The sequence below is a fragment of the Myxocyprinus asiaticus genome, chromosome 18, assembly GCF_019703515.2.
Source record: "Myxocyprinus asiaticus isolate MX2 ecotype Aquarium Trade chromosome 18, UBuf_Myxa_2, whole genome shotgun sequence".
NCBI lineage: Eukaryota > Metazoa > Chordata > Actinopteri > Cypriniformes > Catostomidae > Myxocyprinus > Myxocyprinus asiaticus.
The window spans coordinates 29613419-29632773 of NC_059361.1; the positions used below are offsets into that span (position 1 = coordinate 29613419).

General features: G+C 38.0%; 1 protein-coding gene across 1 annotated transcript in view; it reads left to right on the forward strand.

Moving 5' to 3' along the window:
* The window catches only part of polr3b (polymerase (RNA) III (DNA directed) polypeptide B), a 30047-nt gene extending 12076 nt beyond the window's left edge, over window positions 1-17971 (forward strand). The window contains exons 13-28 of the mRNA XM_051724641.1: window positions 1085-1246; window positions 2043-2243; window positions 3402-3564; window positions 4422-4575; window positions 4900-4974; window positions 5172-5270; window positions 6986-7113; window positions 7982-8191; window positions 8383-8541; window positions 8668-8785; window positions 8985-9127; window positions 14186-14289; window positions 15680-15846; window positions 16872-16985; window positions 17206-17379; window positions 17490-17971. Of these exons, the coding sequence (XP_051580601.1) occupies window positions 1085-1246; window positions 2043-2243; window positions 3402-3564; window positions 4422-4575; window positions 4900-4974; window positions 5172-5270; window positions 6986-7113; window positions 7982-8191; window positions 8383-8541; window positions 8668-8785; window positions 8985-9127; window positions 14186-14289; window positions 15680-15846; window positions 16872-16985; window positions 17206-17379; window positions 17490-17619 (2301 nt within the window). The 3' untranslated portion in view covers window positions 17620-17971. The remainder of the gene's footprint in view (window positions 1-1084; window positions 1247-2042; window positions 2244-3401; window positions 3565-4421; window positions 4576-4899; window positions 4975-5171; window positions 5271-6985; window positions 7114-7981; window positions 8192-8382; window positions 8542-8667; window positions 8786-8984; window positions 9128-14185; window positions 14290-15679; window positions 15847-16871; window positions 16986-17205; window positions 17380-17489) is intronic.
* The last annotated feature ends 1384 nt before the right edge of the window (window positions 17972-19355 follow it).

Consider the following 19355-nt stretch of genomic DNA (forward strand, 5'->3'; position numbering starts at 1 on the left):
CTCCATCTGTGTTCTCATTAGACACACTGTCTGGCTTTTATGAAATTGATCACAAGCCAACACCGGCAGATACAGGCTTGCCGAACACCCAGTCCCTCACCTTCTCTTTTGTTTCTACCCTGCTTGTCATTATAATACCTTCATTATTTTCCCAGTTCTTTGTTTCATCCACTCCCTATGCCTTTGCCTTCCCCTTCATTCCCAGCCGACCCGCTTTTGTTGGCGACAAGATATGCCAAAACAACGCCTGAATGCAGCCCAGCCAAACTCAGGGATTTCTCTTCTTTATTATAATTTAGCCCGGCTATGACAAAAGAATAGCCATCTTGACTGGAGCGATTGAGCTAATCCACCAGCCCGACTGTGATAATGTAATTACCGCTGTTTTAAGTCCTTTAATTTCCCCCCACCAACCCCCGAGGTGGGTTGTGTTTATGCGTTTATGTGCGTGCAGAGTGATTTGGAGTTAGTGAGTGACAGAAACCCTTTCAGAAGGGCTTTACACACACATACACACTTCCTGACACCTCCAATCTCCTTTCTCCTCAATTATGATTCCCTGACATTCAACTAATTGGTCTGGCAGTGCTGTGGAAGCTTAATTTCTTTATTAATTTAGTTGAGGATGTTTGTTTTCATGTATGCAAATGTGGAGGAGAAGGGGAGGGGCTTCTATTGAAGGAACTTTGAGAATAAGAGGCCAGGTCTAATTTATCAGAGAGCGGAAACACCGGTTTATTAAATCTGGGGTAAGAAGGCAGAGAGAGAGAGATTTTGGAGCCAGATAAAGTTAATAAAATGTATCTGGAAAAGGCGGCTCTAGGGATTAGAAAAAATGGAGATGAAGTCATCCATGAACTGTTCTTTTTTTTTCTTTTGTGTTGATGTGCTAATAACAAACGAATGGAATGCAAATCTGTGATGTAGTGTTGTGCTTCCAAGATAGTAATGTTCATGTTTTGGGTTATGGTTTTCTTTTGTTGTCAGACAAGGCAAGTTTTGCAGCCACGTGCTTGTCTGCTGTTATGAGGAAGCATATAACATTATCAAATAGTAACAGCTGATGTTTGTGATGTCTCTCAAGCTCCTGTCCCTGCTGTTCGAGGATTTGTTCAAGAAGTTTAACTCTGAGCTGAAGAAGATCGCAGACCAGATCATCCCCAAGCAGAGAGCAGCTCAGTTTGATATCGTGAAGCACATGAGACAGGACCAGATCACTAACGGCATGGTTAACGCCATCTCCACTGTGAGTCACATTACCTGTATTATAGACAGAAATCTATAGTACAATACAGATCAGAAAATGCCTGCCCCATATTACAAAATAAAATTGCTTTTACTCAAACAAGTTCCGCATCTTAATATATCTTTGTGTCATTGTATAGTATTTTTAATTTCTACATTTGGCGGAAGCGACTTACAGTACATTCAAGGTATACATCAGTTTAAAGGGACAGTTCACCCAAAATTGAAAATTCTCTCATTATTTACACACCCTCATGCCATCCCAGATGTGTATGACTTTCTTCTGCTGAACACAAAGATTTTTAGAAGAATATCTTCGCTCTGTAGTTCAGTGCAAGTGAATGGTGGACAGAAATTTAAAGGTCCAAAAATCATATAAAGGCAGCATTAAAGTAATCCTTATGACTCCAGTGGTTAAATCCATATCTCTGAAGCGATATGATAGGTGTGGGTTCGAAACAGATCAATATTTCAAAAGCTTCTGAGTTTTGGCCACCATTCACTTGCATTGTATGGACATACAAAGCCGAGATATTTTTATAAAAAGCTTTGTGTTCAGCAGAAGAAAGTCATGCAAATCTTGTTCAAAATTAATTACGCATCCAAGATAGTTTTGCCTCATAATGTAACATGATTGATAGCCGCCTGTGAATGTCTTGCATTTTAGTTTGAATTCCACATCATGAATAATGGCACAAGCTTTTTGTTTCCAATGATGTCTTCTGATTGATAATGAACTCAATTCTAAAACAATGTGTTGTTAAATAGCTTCATGTCTCCTGTTATGTGTTTTCCAGGGGAACTGGTCCCTGAAGAGATTTAAGATGGACAGGCAGGGTGTGACTCAGGTCCTCTCCCGTCTCTCCTTCATATCAGCCCTGGGCATGATGACAAGGATCTCTTCTCAATTTGAGAAAACCAGGAAAGTGAGCGGTCCACGCTCTCTCCAACCATCCCAGTGGGGCATGCTGTGCCCCTCAGATACACCTGAAGGAGAGGTCAGTGTCCCTCACACTGACAAAACGCCATCCAGAAAATGTCTGTAGAGCAAGCACCTGTATTTACAATGTGATTTGATGACATCAAGTCAGCTTGGTCAATGATATCAAACAGTTTAAACAGGTTTCTGCTTGCACTCTTATGGACCATTTTTATTCTGGTTTTGGAACACGGAAGTACACTATAGCAGGGTAAGCAGAGCCGCTGGCATATTGAGTAGAATGGGAGATCATAGTAAATATAATGACAGCATTTCATTTTATTTCAACAGCAAAATAAAAGAAACAAATGGAAGATCTGGACTCTGCAAATATCTAACAAAAATACTGGTTCTTTATTATTTAAAAATAGCATCAGGGGAATAAAAACAAACGCTTCGGCCCAAGGCCTTCTTCAGTGTGTAGACACATTTCTCATTGATTTAAACTGATGTGTATAATTAAGATAATCACTCAAACAATTACCCATTGACAATCCATTACCCAGAGACAATCAAAGTAATAATCAACTAAATTGTTTAGTAAAGTAACAAACTGACACATCGAGCATACAGTGCTGTACATAAATCAGCAGTCACTTAGGCTTAATAGAAAATGTGTTAGATCAAAGTCTTCGTTTAAATCCAAAGGAGACATAACTCACCAATGCTAAAGCCAAAACCTTTACGTTCAGCGCAGTGGATAAGATCTGAATTCTGATCCCTAAAGACAATGAAGATCCTTTAGTCCAGAGATCAGATTCATTCAAAGAAAGACTTATCAGACTTTATCAAAAAGAAATCCGCTATGAACTACATGCCAAGACTCTGAGTGAATATTTTAAAAATCTCTTTCAAAGAGAGATCAGAAGCTAAAATGTACCGGTATTTATTGATAATGGTTTTTATTTTTTGGCTTTCGGCATTGTAAGTGAGGACATAATTAATGGAGAAAGGTCATACATATCTGGGATGGCATGATTTTCATTTCTGGGTGAGCTATCCCTTTAAGTCGTTGCCAGTATGTCATCAAACTCTGTGAAAGGGGTTTAAAGACAATCTAGGCTAATCAGATCTGCCCTGTTTAGGAGTTTTTGTAGAAAATGTTGAATTTTATGGTGTTTATCTAATTGATTGAACTTTAGAAGTAGATTCTCACATGTGTATAATTGTCATCTAGGCTTGTGGTCTGGTGAAGAATCTGGCACTGATGACCCACATTACCACTGACATGGAGGACGGCCCAATCATAAAACTGGCTTTCAATCTGGGAGTGGAGGACATCAACCTTCTGTGTGGAGAGGAGTTGTCCTACCCCAGTGTCTTCCTCGTATTCCTGAACGGTATCTGCTCACACAGGCAGACTATAATTCCCAAGAACACAAATAGAGCAGCATGCAGTTTTTTTCTTTTATTATTCAAACACACAAACAGGCTGTAGGCATATGAATGAAATTCAAATGAACATTTTGCCATTGCACAACTACAAAAGGGTGTGCCATTGATTACCTTTTAATGTCATGTCACGAAAAACTCATCCCGATAATGAATTCATGTATATGTTTTTCAGAGGGCTAATAAGTTACAAATTACACAGGCTGCCACTGTGACTAATTAATTAAACACAGCAGGTGCAATGCATAAATAAATACAATCCTGCCCAAGTGAATCCACAAACACATACTTGCCCACAAAGTGACTCATGCAACATTGTGGCCGTTTATTCGTCTGTGTGGCAGCATAGCGGTTTCATAATGCTCAAACAAGCCCAGACTTTTGCTTTGAAAATGCATTTATATGGTTGTTACATATTTACACATGTAAATCCTAGATTATGATTAACATATCAGCCAATCCAGTTAATTGGCTGATATTTGGTGACTATTCCACCTAGTGTCAAAATCTACCAACATTCTTGTCAAAGGAGAATGCACAGTGTCTTGTTTCAAATATTTAAGTGAATATCTGAGTAAAATATTGGGTAAAATCCATGTTTAAATTAAGCAAGTTTGTGTTCTTATTTGCTGCCATTGATTTTTTTTGTATACAGTGTATCTGAAATATTGTATATGAAATATCAGCATTTATGATGCACATGTTTTTGTGGAGCTTTTTACAAATGAATAAATGTACTGTATCCATGTATTATTTTGACCTATTTTACTATATTATTTTCATGTAGTATTTTGTTCTTATTTAGGTAATATTCTTGGAGTAATCAGAGACCATCATAAGCTGGTTTATACCTTCAGACTAATGAGACGAGCCGGTTTTATTAACGAGTTTGTGTCCATCTCCACCAATCTGACCGACCGCTGTGTGTACATCTCCTCTGATGGGGGCCGCTTGTGCAGGTAAATGCCACTTTGATATGTTTTTAACTAATAGACTTATAATTTAAATACTTTTTGGGGCCACTTTATAGTAATGGTAGACCGATTAATTAGCCAGTGTTTGCCGATATATGTATTTTCTGTATTCAAATATTTTATAGAAAAAATAAATGTTTGTTTAATAATTCTTTCATAAAAATATTGCATGTTTTTGCTCAAAGCATTTGTGCTTAGGTCTGTATCCATTTGGAATAGAAACTACCTATGCCAAATACTGTTATTTGCATTCTCTTGCATTGAATAAAAACAGAGACATTTGCACTGCATTCTGTGTGCTCCTTGCAGACCCTACATCATTGTGAAGAATGGCCAGCCAGCTGTGAAGAACAAACACATTGAGGAATTGTCTCAGGGCTACAGGTGCATTTGAAACTGATCAATATTTGAAAGTTGCATGTATTTCAATGGGAGAGTCCAGTATGCAGATTGAGACTGTATGTTATGCATGCCTTTTCATTGTATTCTTACAGCTGTGTTTGGGCCAGTTAATTTAATTTTCTTCACATGACCTGACTTAGTGATCTAAAACATTTTTATGAACCTCCTTTACCCTGTAGAAGTTTTGAGGACTTCCTTCATGAGAGTCTGGTGGAGTATCTTGACGTAAATGAAGAGAATGACTGTAATATTGCTTTGTATGAACACATGATTGGCAAGTGAGTACTTCCCAGTCCCACACACTCAAAAATGCAGGAATGCCATTGCAATAGATAACAAAATATGAAACCAAGTGACAAGGGGCAAGAAAAAGTATGTGAACCCTTTGGAATTACCTGCATTTATGTATAAATTCGTCCTAAGATCATGTTTGATCTTCATCTAAGGTACAAAAATGAACAAATAATCTGTTTTAAATAATAACATACAAATGATTGTATTGTTCATGTACATATTAAATACATCATTCAAACATTCACAGTGTAGGTTGGAAAAAGTATGTGAACCCCTAGGCTAATGATGTCATCAAAACTAATTAGAGTCTGGAGTTAACAAACCTGGCATCCAATTAATGAAACGAGATTGGAGGTGTGGGTTAGAGCTACTTTGACTTATAAAAAGCACTCAAACATTTGGAGTTTGCTATTCACAAGAAGCATCTGCTGACACGGTCCATGCCTCGCAAAAAAGAGATCTCAGAAGACCCAAGATCATGAATTGTTGCTTTGCATAAAGCTTGAAAGGGTTACAAAGTTATCTCGAAGAGCTTAGATATTCATATGTCCACAGTTAGAAAAATTGTCTAATAAATGGAGACGATTTAGTACTGTGGCTACTCTTCCTAGAAGTGGCCATCCAGCCAAGATGACTCAGAAGACACACAGCAGAATGCTCAGTGAGTTAAAAAAGAACACTCGAATGACAGATAAAGACTTGAAGGAATCATAGGAACTGGTTAACATCTCTATTCATGAGTCTACTGTACGGAAAACATTAAACAGGCATGGTGTCCATGGCAGGACACCATGAAGGAAGCCGCTGCTTTCCAAAAAAAAACATTGCTGCACGCCTGAAGTTTGCCAAACACCAACTTGGCACTCCACAAGGCTACTGGGAAAATGTTTTTTGGACTGATGAAACTAAGGTTGAATTTTTTTGGGAAGAACACACAGCACTACGTATGGCCAAAAAAGGCACCATATACCAACATAAAAACATCATCCCAACTGTGAAGTACGGTGGAGGAAGCATCATGATTTGGGGATGCTTTGCTGTTTCGGGGCCTGGACCATTTGCCATCATCAAGGGAAAAATGAATTGCCAAGTTTATCAAGATATCCTGCAGCATGATTTCAGGGTTGCTGTGCGCCAGCTAAAGTTTGGTAGAAGTTGGGTGATACATCAGTACAATGATCTTAAACATCGAAGTAAATCCACTACAGAATGGCTTCAAAAAAAGAAAATCCACCTTTTAGAGCAGCCCAGTCAGAGTCCAGACCTTAATCCAGCAGAGATGCTGTGGAATGACCTCAAGAGAACGTTGTGCAGGTCTTATCAGCAGCTACCGGAAACACTTGGTTGAGGTTGTTGCTCCCAAAGGAGGATTGACCAGTTATTAAATTCAAGGGTTCAGTTACTTTTTCCACAGCACTGTGAATGTTTAATTTGTTCAATAAAGACATGAAAGATTATAATTGTTTGTGTGTTGTTAGCTTAAGCACATTGTGTTTGTCTATACTTATGACTTTGAAGATGAGATCACATTATATGCTGAAAACCATCTAATTCCAAAGGGTTCATGTACTTTTTCTTGCCACACTATTTAGACCTGAATAAAGATTTCCTACAAATAAAACAGTAGGAGAGTCTAAAAAACATCATTTTACATTCTGTGAACTCTATAAACATTTTTCTATGTGGGTGTTTTACTCAGGGACACGACCCATTTGGAGATCGAACCGTTCACGCTGCTGGGGGTTTGTGCTGGTTTGATTCCTTACCCTCATCATAACCAGTCCCCCAGAAACACCTACCAGTGCGCTATGGGCAAGCAGGCCATGGGTAAGACACCCTCCATCTCCAAACATCCTGGAGGGGCCAGTCGCATTTACAAATACACACACACACACACACACACACTCTGATTCATTCACAAACACACTCACTTTCACACTGATATTCGAAACCTTTGAGACACAGACACACATCACATTCTGTATGTATGTGGACATCAAACATCGCCTGCTTGCGTAGTCAGTCTTTTGTGTCTGTGTATGTGTGTGTATATGGAGGCCTTTCCCTGCCAGTGTCTCTGAGTGTCATTAGGCATTCATTGTGTCCTGAACAGGGTTAGTGTGCTCAGCTGCGCTAGAGGGAGAGCGAACACACACTCTGCTGCCCTGGTTACCAAAACGACTTAAACCTCTCCTGGCCAACACCCCCATTACAAAACCACTGAGACTGCAACTATATTTGGCCCAATATCCTCGGCCTTGTCGTCTTTTTTCTGGACGGACGGCCCCATAGATGTGCAAATCCGGCTGTGTTGCCCCAGCCCTATTATCACACACTGTGTGCTTGCACCCTGATTGTGGAGTAATAGCATCTGACAAATGTCAAAGCCTCAAGGGAAGGCGACTATTATACTATAACCTCACCCACCCCCATCTCTGCCATGCTAAACCTCCACCCCAAAGATTGTGACACTGCTAACACCAGCCTTCACATTAACATGTGAATTAGATGTGCATTAGTTGTTTTGTATTGTAGGAACTGATTTCTTTTCTCAATTTGACTGCATTGTCATTGTTAAAACATATGTTTCTGTTTAGCCTAAAAAGAAGTACACATACTGCCTTAAGATATTTCGAGACTCTTCAGTCCTGTTAAATGACTCTTTATTCTTACTCCTGTACTTTGTTCTGATCAGGTACAATTGGATATAATCAGAGAAACCGTATAGACACCCTGATGTACCTGCTGGCATACCCACAGAGGCCCATGGTGAAGACAAAGACTATCGAGCTGATTGACTTTGAGAAGCTACCCGCAGGCCAGAATGCCACTGTAGCTGTAATGAGCTACAGTGGGTATGATATTGAAGATGCCCTGGTGCTCAATAAGGCCTCTCTCGACAGAGGTAAGAGTCACTCGGTTACCTTTATACAGACTTACTTTTTGGCATTCTGCATTGACTAACTTTCCAAATATATATATATATATATATATATATATATCTTTTTTTGATCCAGTGGATCCAGTGGTCTTAGCCAGAAATGTAGTCTTCGTTCCTCATCTTCAGTCTTCTTTTATTCCTCCCTCTTGCATTAGGCTTTGGTAGATGTCTGGTGTACAAGAACGCTAAGTGCACATTGAGGCGGTACACTAACCAGACCTTTGATAAGGTGATGGGGCCAATGCTTGATGCTGAAACACGAAAGCCCATCTGGAGGCACAGCATCTTGGACGCTGATGGCATCTGCTCACCTGGTAAGGCTCCTAGAAAGCCGCTGACTGCATAGGAAGCTTAATTTCAGTTGAATGATCTTGAAAATGTTGATCTAACAATATACCGATCTGTAAGTAATATATGGTGCTGGGTTTTGTGTCTCGCAGGTGAGCGGGTCGAGAACAAGCAGGTGCTGGTGAATAAGTCCATGCCCACCGTTACCCAAACACCACTGGAAGGCAGTGCCCAGCCAGGTCAACCACAGTACAGAGACGTGCCAATCTCGTAAGAGACTGTTTGTTTATATATTTATATATTATATATGTATTTTTTTTTAAAGGTTGTTTTTAGTTTTTTTAATCAAAAACCATATAGGTAGGGTTTTTTTTTTTTTTTTAGTTTACGATTGAAAAACACAAGTGGTTTTTAAAAAAAATATTTATAGCCATTACCAACCTAAACTGCCTTTTTCTTATTCCTATAGGTACAAAGGATCAACAGACTCTTACATTGAGAAGGTGATGATCTCCTCCAATGCAGAGGACGCCTTTTTGATCAAGATCCTGCTCAGGCAGACTCGCAGACCAGAGATAGGAGACAAGTTCAGCAGTCGACATGGACAGAAGGGTACTGTAGCACCCTTCCCATCTTTCCCAGACCTGAGCCTATTCTTTCCATGTGCTTTTCTCTGCTTTTTTTAGGCATTAGCTGATCAAACAAAATGCCTACAATGTGCTAAAATTCAGAAAAGCACCCTCTTGATAATTTTCATGTAATTGCGAAGACATTTGAGAATGACCTATGCAACCAATTTTGTGTCATTGTTTTCTCTACACCCAAGCTTTAGGGGTGGGGGGTAAATCGATTCACAATTCTTTTTTTAAACGATTCTGAATTAATCCACAAAAATTCATAATCAGAATAAGGAATCAATTATAAATAGTTCTGTCTTTTAGCATATACAGCATAAAACAATAAAGATGCAGATGCCATGCGGTGTGCAACACTGCGAAAACAACAGATATCTACAGTATCATTTTTATCATGAAAAGTTGCATTTACTCTGTTCAAACAAACACATGCAGGAGTCTTTAGATAAGTTTAATAGTCAAGGATGTAAAGGCTGAATAAGCTTATTTAACAACATCTTAAAGAAAAACAAGCATCCAACTTTCTGCATCATGAACTATATATTCAAAAGGAATAAATGGATTTACACACAAATCACAAACACAGAACACAAGACTTGCTTTAAAGCTTATCGTCCTTGTGCACTTCCACAGAAGATGTTGTTTGACAAATTGAAAAAGTTTCAGGTCCCTCTGATGCAGCATTTCATTTACACCAAATAAAAACCGCAGAGGTGCTTGTGATACTAGTTTATTATACCCAATTCAGAGTCAAAGTCAGAATAGACATATTTTAGGACAGCTTTTTGTGGAAACTTTACACAGAATTTGGCAACACGACACATTAACTTGCGTAAGATTTGCACCTCTGTGTTGTTGTTGTTAAAAAATTCAGATGAAATCGAATCGAGATGTACCTACAGATTCCCACCACAAGCTATATCATCTTAGTTGGCCCTCCCTCCCCCTTCAACTTTGTTTCACAGCCTGTTTTTCAATTAATTAGCTTTTTGTCCCATGCCAGACTATGCAAATTTATTACAGCAGTGCAGTCCTGGGAAAAACTGTTTACAGCCTCCATTGTTTCTGAGCACCTCCGCTGAGAGCGCTGGTCAGTATGATGTTTTAATCAGAGCGTTAACTGGCGCCATGCATAATTCAATAATTTCATTAGCGGAGGTCGTCCACTGGCACTCATCACGGGACGTGACAGTGAGGAGGGGTCAGGGAGGGGTTAGCTGCAAACAGCTCGAGATGCTATTTACTGCTCTTTTTAAAGGAGCTTTTGGTATTTAAAAGAGCAGGCAAGTGTCGGTGCACCGGGATAACACAGGGCAGCTAATTGTTGTTGTGAAGGGTAGTGCCGTTCTCTTGAATGTCTTTTGTGCGTTTAGAAGCGGGCTTTTATTGAATGCTCCTACTTGGAGGATTTGAGCTTGCCAGAGGTGCGTGACTGTTCTCCCAACAACGTGACAACTTTTTTCCACATTTAGTGGGGATTAAAGAAATAGTTCACCCAAAAATTTTAATTGTTTCATCATTTACCCTCATGTTGTCCCAAACCTGTATGACTGACTTTCTTCACAAAAGTAGCTGTTATAGGCAAAGTATTAGGGACAACAGGCTCAGTCACCATTCACTTTCATTGTATCTTTTCTCTATATAATGAAAGTGAATGGTGACTGAGGCTGTTATTTTTCCTAACAATTCTTTTGTGTTCCATGGAAGAAAGTTAGTTATACAAATTTGGAATAACATGAGGGTGAGTGGATGATAACAGAATTTTCATTTTTGGATGAACAGTCCCTTCATTTTCATTTCTATATTGCTTTGCAATGTTTGTGGTAGGGATGCACGATGTATCGGCTGCCGATATTTTTCAGCCTATTATTGACCAAATTAAAACCATCAGCATATCGGTTATAAGCATGAAAGCACCAATATGAAAAAACAATGGTTTATTTATAAATAATTAGTAATACAATTTGTAAAAACTCAGTGAATTCAAATGCACAATCCAGAAATAATAATAGCCTCGATATGTAGAGGGGTTGGCACTAGGGATGCAACAATATGGACATTTTGGGCCGATACTGATTTTAACAAAAAGCTGTAGGCCATTAACAATACCAGTATTTTGCAACTTACCTTATTTTGTAATCAGATCACTGTTTTAATTAGGAATGCTTAAAAAATTTACAAAGAGGTACAAAAGCTATTTCACTGATCTAACAATAAATCATTTCCATTAAACATTAGATCTGTTAAACACATGGCAGGCCAAAATTTTAAAGAGAGCCACAGTAAAAGACACATACAAGATACAAATATAAAAAATGGCTAAATATGTCATTTTAAAACATTTTTGCGCTTCTGCTGCTGTCAGTTTAAAACACAGCTTTTTAAGGTTTCACGTTTTTTCCACATTAATGCGAGAATGAGAAATGGCTGTTATTATTTCTGGATTGTGCATTTGAATTCAAGAGTTTTTACAAAGTTTGTTACTAAATAATAAATAAACCATCGGTTTTTCATATCTGCATTTTCATGCTTATTACCGATATGCCGATTGTTTAATTTGGTCAATAACTGGCTGATAAATATGGGCAGTTGATACATCGGTGCATCCCTAGTTGGCACTCTAGTTGTACTATTTAATTTGTATTCTTTGTTTTTATGTTAATGCGGAAAAAATGGACGTGACATATGTGAATGCGGCACATACCTATAGGCTACATGATGAGGGAAACCATCCAAAACACTTTGAAACCAGCAGACTTTGACTTCTGAGATATCAAGATATATTGGAAATGATTTATTGTTAGAGCAGTAACAAAAGCTGTAGTACCTCTTTATGTAACTATTTGTGCATTCCTAAGTAAAACAGTGATCTGATGACAAAATAAGGTAAGTGGCAAAATATCGGTATCACCCTATCATTTTTTGTTAAAATCCGTATCGGATCAGCCAAAAATTTTCATGTCAGTGCATCCTTTGTTTGTGGCATTTTAATGAATGCATTTCCTATGTATGCACCAAACAGGTGCTTTGATTTAGTTTTGAGCTTTTCATCTGAAAACGGGACAATTCGTTCAAGCCACAGAATGCTGTGCTTCAAAGAAATACATTTGTCTACCTTAGGTTGAAAAGAAAGCCCATTAAAGACATCCCACAGTGGTTTGGAGCCACTGGCTTTCAGCAGGTTTCATGGGAGTTTTGTCTTACTCATTTTAACCCCCCTTATCCTGCACCCCGTTCTTACCAGCCTCTACTACCCTCATAAGATCCGGTCATCGGAGAAGGATAGGTTAATTATTTACCGGTGACCCAAAAACACACCGAAGTGCACACACACACGCGTGGATACACACTCTGATACTCACACAGCTGTCTTGGCAGGGTCTTTTGTGCAAGCCGCCACAGTGGGGCTGTATAGCCGGTGATGGAGGGCCATGGACTCTTACTGCTGTCCGGCTTTTCTTTGCTGATTTCATGCCTCTTTTATCATTCACTCTCACACAAAACAAACAACACAGAGGATGTGTACTATGGGAACCTCTCTCTCTCTCTCACCTCTCTGCTTCTGTCTCACTCCTGCTCACTTTCTCTCATTTTTCCTTCTGGAATCCTTCTACCCATAACTTAAGAAATGTTTTTTTGGTGTAGCTTTAAATAGGTTGGTCTTCAAATGTTTCGCTGCTTCAGGATCATTTACAATAAAGTGGGATACATTTTTTGTAGTCTTTGATCTTTTAAACTGACCTTTTTTTTTACTCTGTATTTTGAAAGTCCGACTTGACAAGATTTTGGTTGCTTTATTTAACCCAAGTTCAACCAAACTGTTTCAAAAGCTTTAACAATATACAGTTGTTTTATTTTTAATTAAATGCTGATGAGAAATCAAATGAAAACACTGCAAAGCTTTTTTATGAGAATAATAATGATAATTAAAATGATTCAGAGCTTTTATTACAGTATAAAAATTTAGTTTAGATGTAGATCCTAAATATCACACTTTTTTTCTAGCACAAATATTTTACAAAGAAAACTTTGCTAGGGTTTGAATAAAAAAAAAAAAAAATCAATATACTGTGTGTTATATAAGATTAAGTATTTGGGCGTTTACTGCTTGTCAAACTAAGTGGAACATGTCCACAGTTAATCTGATGATCTACACTTCTGGTTATTCTGCGAGGACACCTGTGTGAACTTGAGGGGAACTGACTTCATACTTCCTCTAAAAATGACCTTGGGACCAGTTGGTTGAGAAATTGCAAAAAAAAGAAAAGAAAAAAAGGCAATAAAGTGAAGTTAATTCTGAGGTTCAATATTTTGTTATGCAATGACATTCATACTTTTTTAAGTGTCTTTAATGCCCAAATACTTTTTGGGGCCACTCTATATTATAAGACTACCTAGTGTTTTTTTTGTTTTTATTGCATATGGATGTATTCCTCTCCTTATCTGAACCTTTCTTTGTGTTCAGTATGGTAAAGGGGAAGCTATGGGTATATAATCCCCTTCTCACTGTCCAGCTAAGCACCTCTCCTCACTTCCTGCCCCTGTTCTCTCTCTTTTTATCACTTGCAAATGGCCCAATAATGTGTTTGCTCTGACTGTGGGAAGAGTGAGGAGCTGCTCTGCAAACATTTACACTCTCACTTGCTGATTTGGACCACTTCTCTGTCCTGCAGTCTGAATTTCCAGTGGTTCCACTCTACCAGACCTGAATGCGTCTGCTTTTTAGGCCACTAAACTAGATGAAAGTTACACAGACTTCATACTTTCTCATCTAGGGTTTGTTTGTGATGGTGAACCACTAAAATCACACAGAAATAAATTTTATTATGGGAAAAGCACGATTACTGGAATTAGAGCTAGCCTATTGGTGTACAAGGATGTCTTTTGAATCTGTTAACCTTCCAAACTATTAGATCTTTCTCTCTTTTTTTTCATTTTTTATTTAGAGAAGCAGTGGAAACCTCATTTGTTTTTTACATTTTTGTAAAGCATAATTTTGTATCTGTAATACGTGATGATGATCTCTCTATAACAGGCGTGTGTGGCCTGATCGTTCCACAAGAGGACATGCCCTTCTGTGACTCTGGAATCTGCCCTGACATCATCATGAACCCTCATGGATATCCCTCCAGAATGACTGTAAGACCCACCCCCTTATAAGATTATGTGATTTAACTTTTAATAAAAGTTATTAGATAATAAAATTATTCTCTTTTACATTTCCATATTTTATCACATTGTAAAATTTTTATATATTCCTTTTTTAATAAAAATTTGACAGTCTTACAATTTTCTGAAATTAATAATTTTTTTAAATATTTTATCACATTTTAAAATGCTGTGCAGCAAGATAAGATTTTTTTCAGATTTAATTTTGTTTTTAGGTATAATTTTAGATACATTTATAATTAAGATTTTTAAGTCTTTTAAGATAACAGTTTTTATCTCATTCTCTTGAACACCCCATGATATCTCTTTGATTAGCAAAGACTTCTAAACTAAATGCGTTGGACGCATCATAATGCTCTGAAAGTTCAGGGGTTTTATACTTTTATCCTTTTGCTTTCGTTTATTTTTAAGTATAAAATTGTAAAATTCCATAAATGTCTTTACCTACAATTTTTCTGATACACTCCTAGAATCAAATATCATTTTTAAAAATACTTTTCACTTTACTTGAGCAAAGATTGCATCATTTTTTCAAATCTGTGAAATCAATCTCATTGGCATTTACAAAATAGACAGTAGCAGTTCTTACAGCAACACAGTTTCAAGAAGTCTCTAAATATCAGCTTCAGATTACTTGTATTCCCCCACTGTTTCTATTTTAAAGTCTATGTTTGGGTGTACACAGCAGGCCATCATATAGGAAATAGTTTGAGCCGAGGAAAAAGATTCATCTCAGTGACAGAGAGGGGTCAAAGATCTTCCGGCCTTTTCTGTGAGTGGCCTCTGTAAAGGCCACTGTCTACAGTGGTGCGTGACCTCAACATGATGTCACACTCGCATTCAATATCTGCAGTGGCAGAAAAGGAACACTGGGACATCTACACTGTCCAAAGATGCCACAAATGCATTTACATAGAAATTACAACTGTGGAAATAATGTTATGAGACAAATGTTTTAGATATGAATATGATGAAATTATATATATATATATATATATATATATATATAATATATATATATATATATATATATATATATAGGATATGCTGTACAACGACAAAGTTTAAGGAGGCACTGATGCAGCATTTCATTTACACAGAACCAAAGCAACCTCAGAGCTTTTGATACTGGGGGCTGAGTGGGTTAGAATATTCAAGCATGGCTTTTATGCAGCATTTGAGCAAAGAATTGGGAGAAGGCACAGAGGTTGCACTGAGCAGCCTTTACTTAGCTGTGTAAAGGCACCTATACTGGACTACTCGAGCATGAATCACATACATGTATGTTTAGAATATAAATTAAGCTTGGTAAACAAGAAAACTAATAAATAAAATTAACCCTGGTCTTGTGGTATATTAGGTTGGTAAGCTGATTGAGCTTTTGGCTGGTAAAGCAGGGGTGCTGGATGGGCGTTTTCATTATGGCACTGCTTTCGGGGGAAGTAAAGTGAAGGACGTGTGTGAGGATCTTATACACTACGGATACAATTACCAGGGCAAGGATTATGTCACCTCAGGCATCACAGGGTAAAAAAAAAAAATATATTGTTTTTAAGTACTCGTAATAATTGATACATCGCCAATGTATGTAGACACATGCACATACATGTACTTTCAAATGCTACCAAATATACATTTTCCTTATTTCATATCAGTTTTAACGCTGTGCAAGTGATTTGGCGATTTGGCTGTGCAAGTGATATGTGTCTGCATTGACTACAATATTCCATTGGCAAAGACAAAGTGCTTTATATCAGCATTATTCAGTTATTTGAACAAATCCCAAACATCATACAAAATACATTTATTCTTTTTTTTAAAGGGATAGTTCACCCCAAAATTGTCTCATTTACTCACCCTCATGCAACCCCAGATTTGTATGACTTACTTTCTTCAGCTGAGCACAAACAAAGATTTTTAGAAGAATATCTCCACTCTGTTGGTCCATATAATTCAAGTGAATGGTGACCAGACCTTTTGAAGCTCCAAAAATCACATGAAGGCAGCATAAAAGCAATTCATAAGACACCATTGGTTAAATCCATGTCTTCTGAAGTGATATGATAGGTGTGGGTGAGAAACAGTAAATATTTAAGTCCTTTTTCTTTTACTATAAATTCTCCTCCCTGCCCAGTAGGTGGCGATAAGCACGAAAAATGTGAATCGCCAAAAACAAAAAAAGAATGTGAAAGTGGAGATTTATAGTAAAAATTAACTTAAATATTGATCTGTTTCTTGCCCACACCTATCATAGCACTTCTGAAGATATGGATTTAACCACTGGAGTCTTATGGATTACTTTTATGCTGCCTTTATATGATTTTTGGACCTTCAAAGGTCTGGCCACCATTCACCTGCATTAAATGGACCAACAGAGCTGAGATATTCTTCTAAAAATCTTTGTTTGTGTTCAGCAGAAGAAAGTAAGTCACACATCTGGGGTGGCATGGGTGAGTAAATGATGAGAGAATTTTCATTTTTGGTTGAACTATCCCTTTGCCTGTTTCCTCCTTGAATTATTTAGCTAATTTCATCTATGTGATTTGCTCTAGGGAACCTCTGGAAGCCTACATCTATTTTGGTCCAGTGTATTATCAGAAACTTAAGCACATGGTGTTAGATAAAATGCATGCCAGAGCACGTGGTCCAAGAGCAGTGCTCACTAGGTAAGAAAAGCAAATTTGATGTAATTTGTGAGCTTTTAATTGTTATATCTGCACATTAACACTTAATAATTTGAGTAGTGAAAACAAACATTGTCCACAAGCTTACTATTTAGATTGACATTACATTTAAATTGTTTTCCCTGTTTGTAGACATAAACCAGATCAGAACTGAAAGCATAAATGTATCTTTGTGTAAATATGTATTTTTATTGTAATGCAGGCAGCCCACTGAGGGACGTTCAAGGGATGGTGGTCTGCGTCTGGGAGAGATGGAGAGGGATTGTCTCATTGGCTACGGAGCCAGCATGCTGCTTCTCGAGCGTCTGATGATCTCAAGTGATGCATTTGAGGTGGATGTGTGTGGACAGTGTGGCTTGCTTGGATATTCAGGATGGTCTGTACAATACATTCACACACACACAAATTACCTGCAGCATAATAATTCCGGAATTAATTGCAGCAAAATGCTTTATTAATGAGTGGTTTCTCATCTGTGCATTGCAGGTGCCATTACTGCAAGTCTTCGTGCCATGTGTCATCTCTACGAATTCCATATGCCTGCAAACTGCTCTTCCAAGAACTGCAGTCCATGAACATCATCCCTCGCCTCAAACTGGCTCGCTATAATGAGTGAAAAGACAACAGCAGATTTGCCTTTACGTACAGTGGAGAGATACAGTATTATTAACTTATGGACTGCAAAAAATGACTTCATGTCGAAGCATCAGTTGAATCATCATTGAATCACATTACTGTGGTTGTACTTTTTGTTAAACATCTTAATAATCTAATCAAAAATATAGTTTTGTAATATCAAAAGAAGTGCCTGCTGTAGAATGTTCAAAGAATTTTGTTTTGCCTGGAAGTAATGGATACTTGCCATTTCTTTTGGTGTTCTAAATATGTAGATTTATTCATTTTGGTTTACCCTGAGAATAAGAATAATAAAAATGTCTTTACAATAATAAATTGTAAATGATGAAAAATGTGTACATCACGCTTTTTATTGGGGGGTGGGGGTAGACGTATTGAGCAATCATGATTAAGTGTTAATGTGACAACACTGACAGCAGAAAAGAGCTTGTTGTTACATTGACCACCTTGCCACTCTGCTTTTTTTACACTAATAAAACACCCGCTATTCAGCGATTGCTCCCACCCACTAAGCAGCCGTGGAAGGCTTTGATTGGAAGAATGCATCTCACATCGGTAGAATGGGCACTGACAGTGGTATAAGGGTCTGAGGGTGTCTCTTTTGGCTGGCTGCACCTGTCCAAGCTAATGAGGGGCTAATGAGACAGAGTAGACGGACAGAAAAAGGAAATGTTCTGAGGAGTGGATGCAAAGATTCCCTTCCTCCCTCCTTTCCTCCCATCTTTGAAACTGTAATTAGGAGATTTTCATTGATGTTTTGCTCTCTCTGACCATCCACTTCCCAGCTTGATAGAGGTGCTGCTTAATCCATACAGTTTTGAATGACTGTTAGTATATTGGCCTTTGATGAAGCTTTCAATTTGTCCTCTTTCTGCACTGTTTTTCTTTGATGCATCATAGTATTATTCATTTCATTTTATGTTTTGTTAGCATGCTTTTTTTTCCATATGAGAGGTACCTCTAAACTGAAACTGGACGACCCACCTGTAGCATACACCTGTAGCCTATCTGCTTTGGACCTTAAAATAGCTGTCACTAACTTGCATGCCATGGTAACATTTAATTGCAAAGAAATTAATAACAATTAAATGTTGCTATGCTGTGGCTTGCCGCCTGTGATCTAATGCAAACTGCTGGTTTTCTTATGACTTGTACAGTGCCCCCAAAAAGGCCAAAACTAATTTAAGAATGTCATTGCTTTAGTAACTATATGTAAAAAAATGAAGTGGCTCAAACGAAGTTGACGTTTTCATAGAACTAAAATCACTTTTCTTAGCCTTTTTGCAATGACTTAACCAACTGGTCCCAATGTGATTTTTAGTGGATGTATGAAGTCAGTTCCCCTTCAAGTTCACAAATGCAGGTGTAGTCAATCACATTACCTCTGGACATGTTTCACTAAAGTCTGACAAACAGAAAGTGTCCAAATTTGTGTTGTCTTCATTTTAAACCGTGGCTTAAGTGTCAAAGTACTTTTTGGGTCTACTGTAGATCGTCTAAACCCCAAATGACTAATAAATAGAGCCGTAAATGAAGTCTGGAGGCCATTGTCGCATCCCTACGCCTGCAAAGTCTGTAGGTGGAGGAGAGAGTCTTCCACTGCCATCCAACAAGTGGGAGCAGTTCCACCATAATCACCCTTTCTCCTGCTTACTCTCTCCCTTTTTCCCCCATGGTTCCATTCATATTCTAATCACAGCTTTCCCTTCTGCAGTT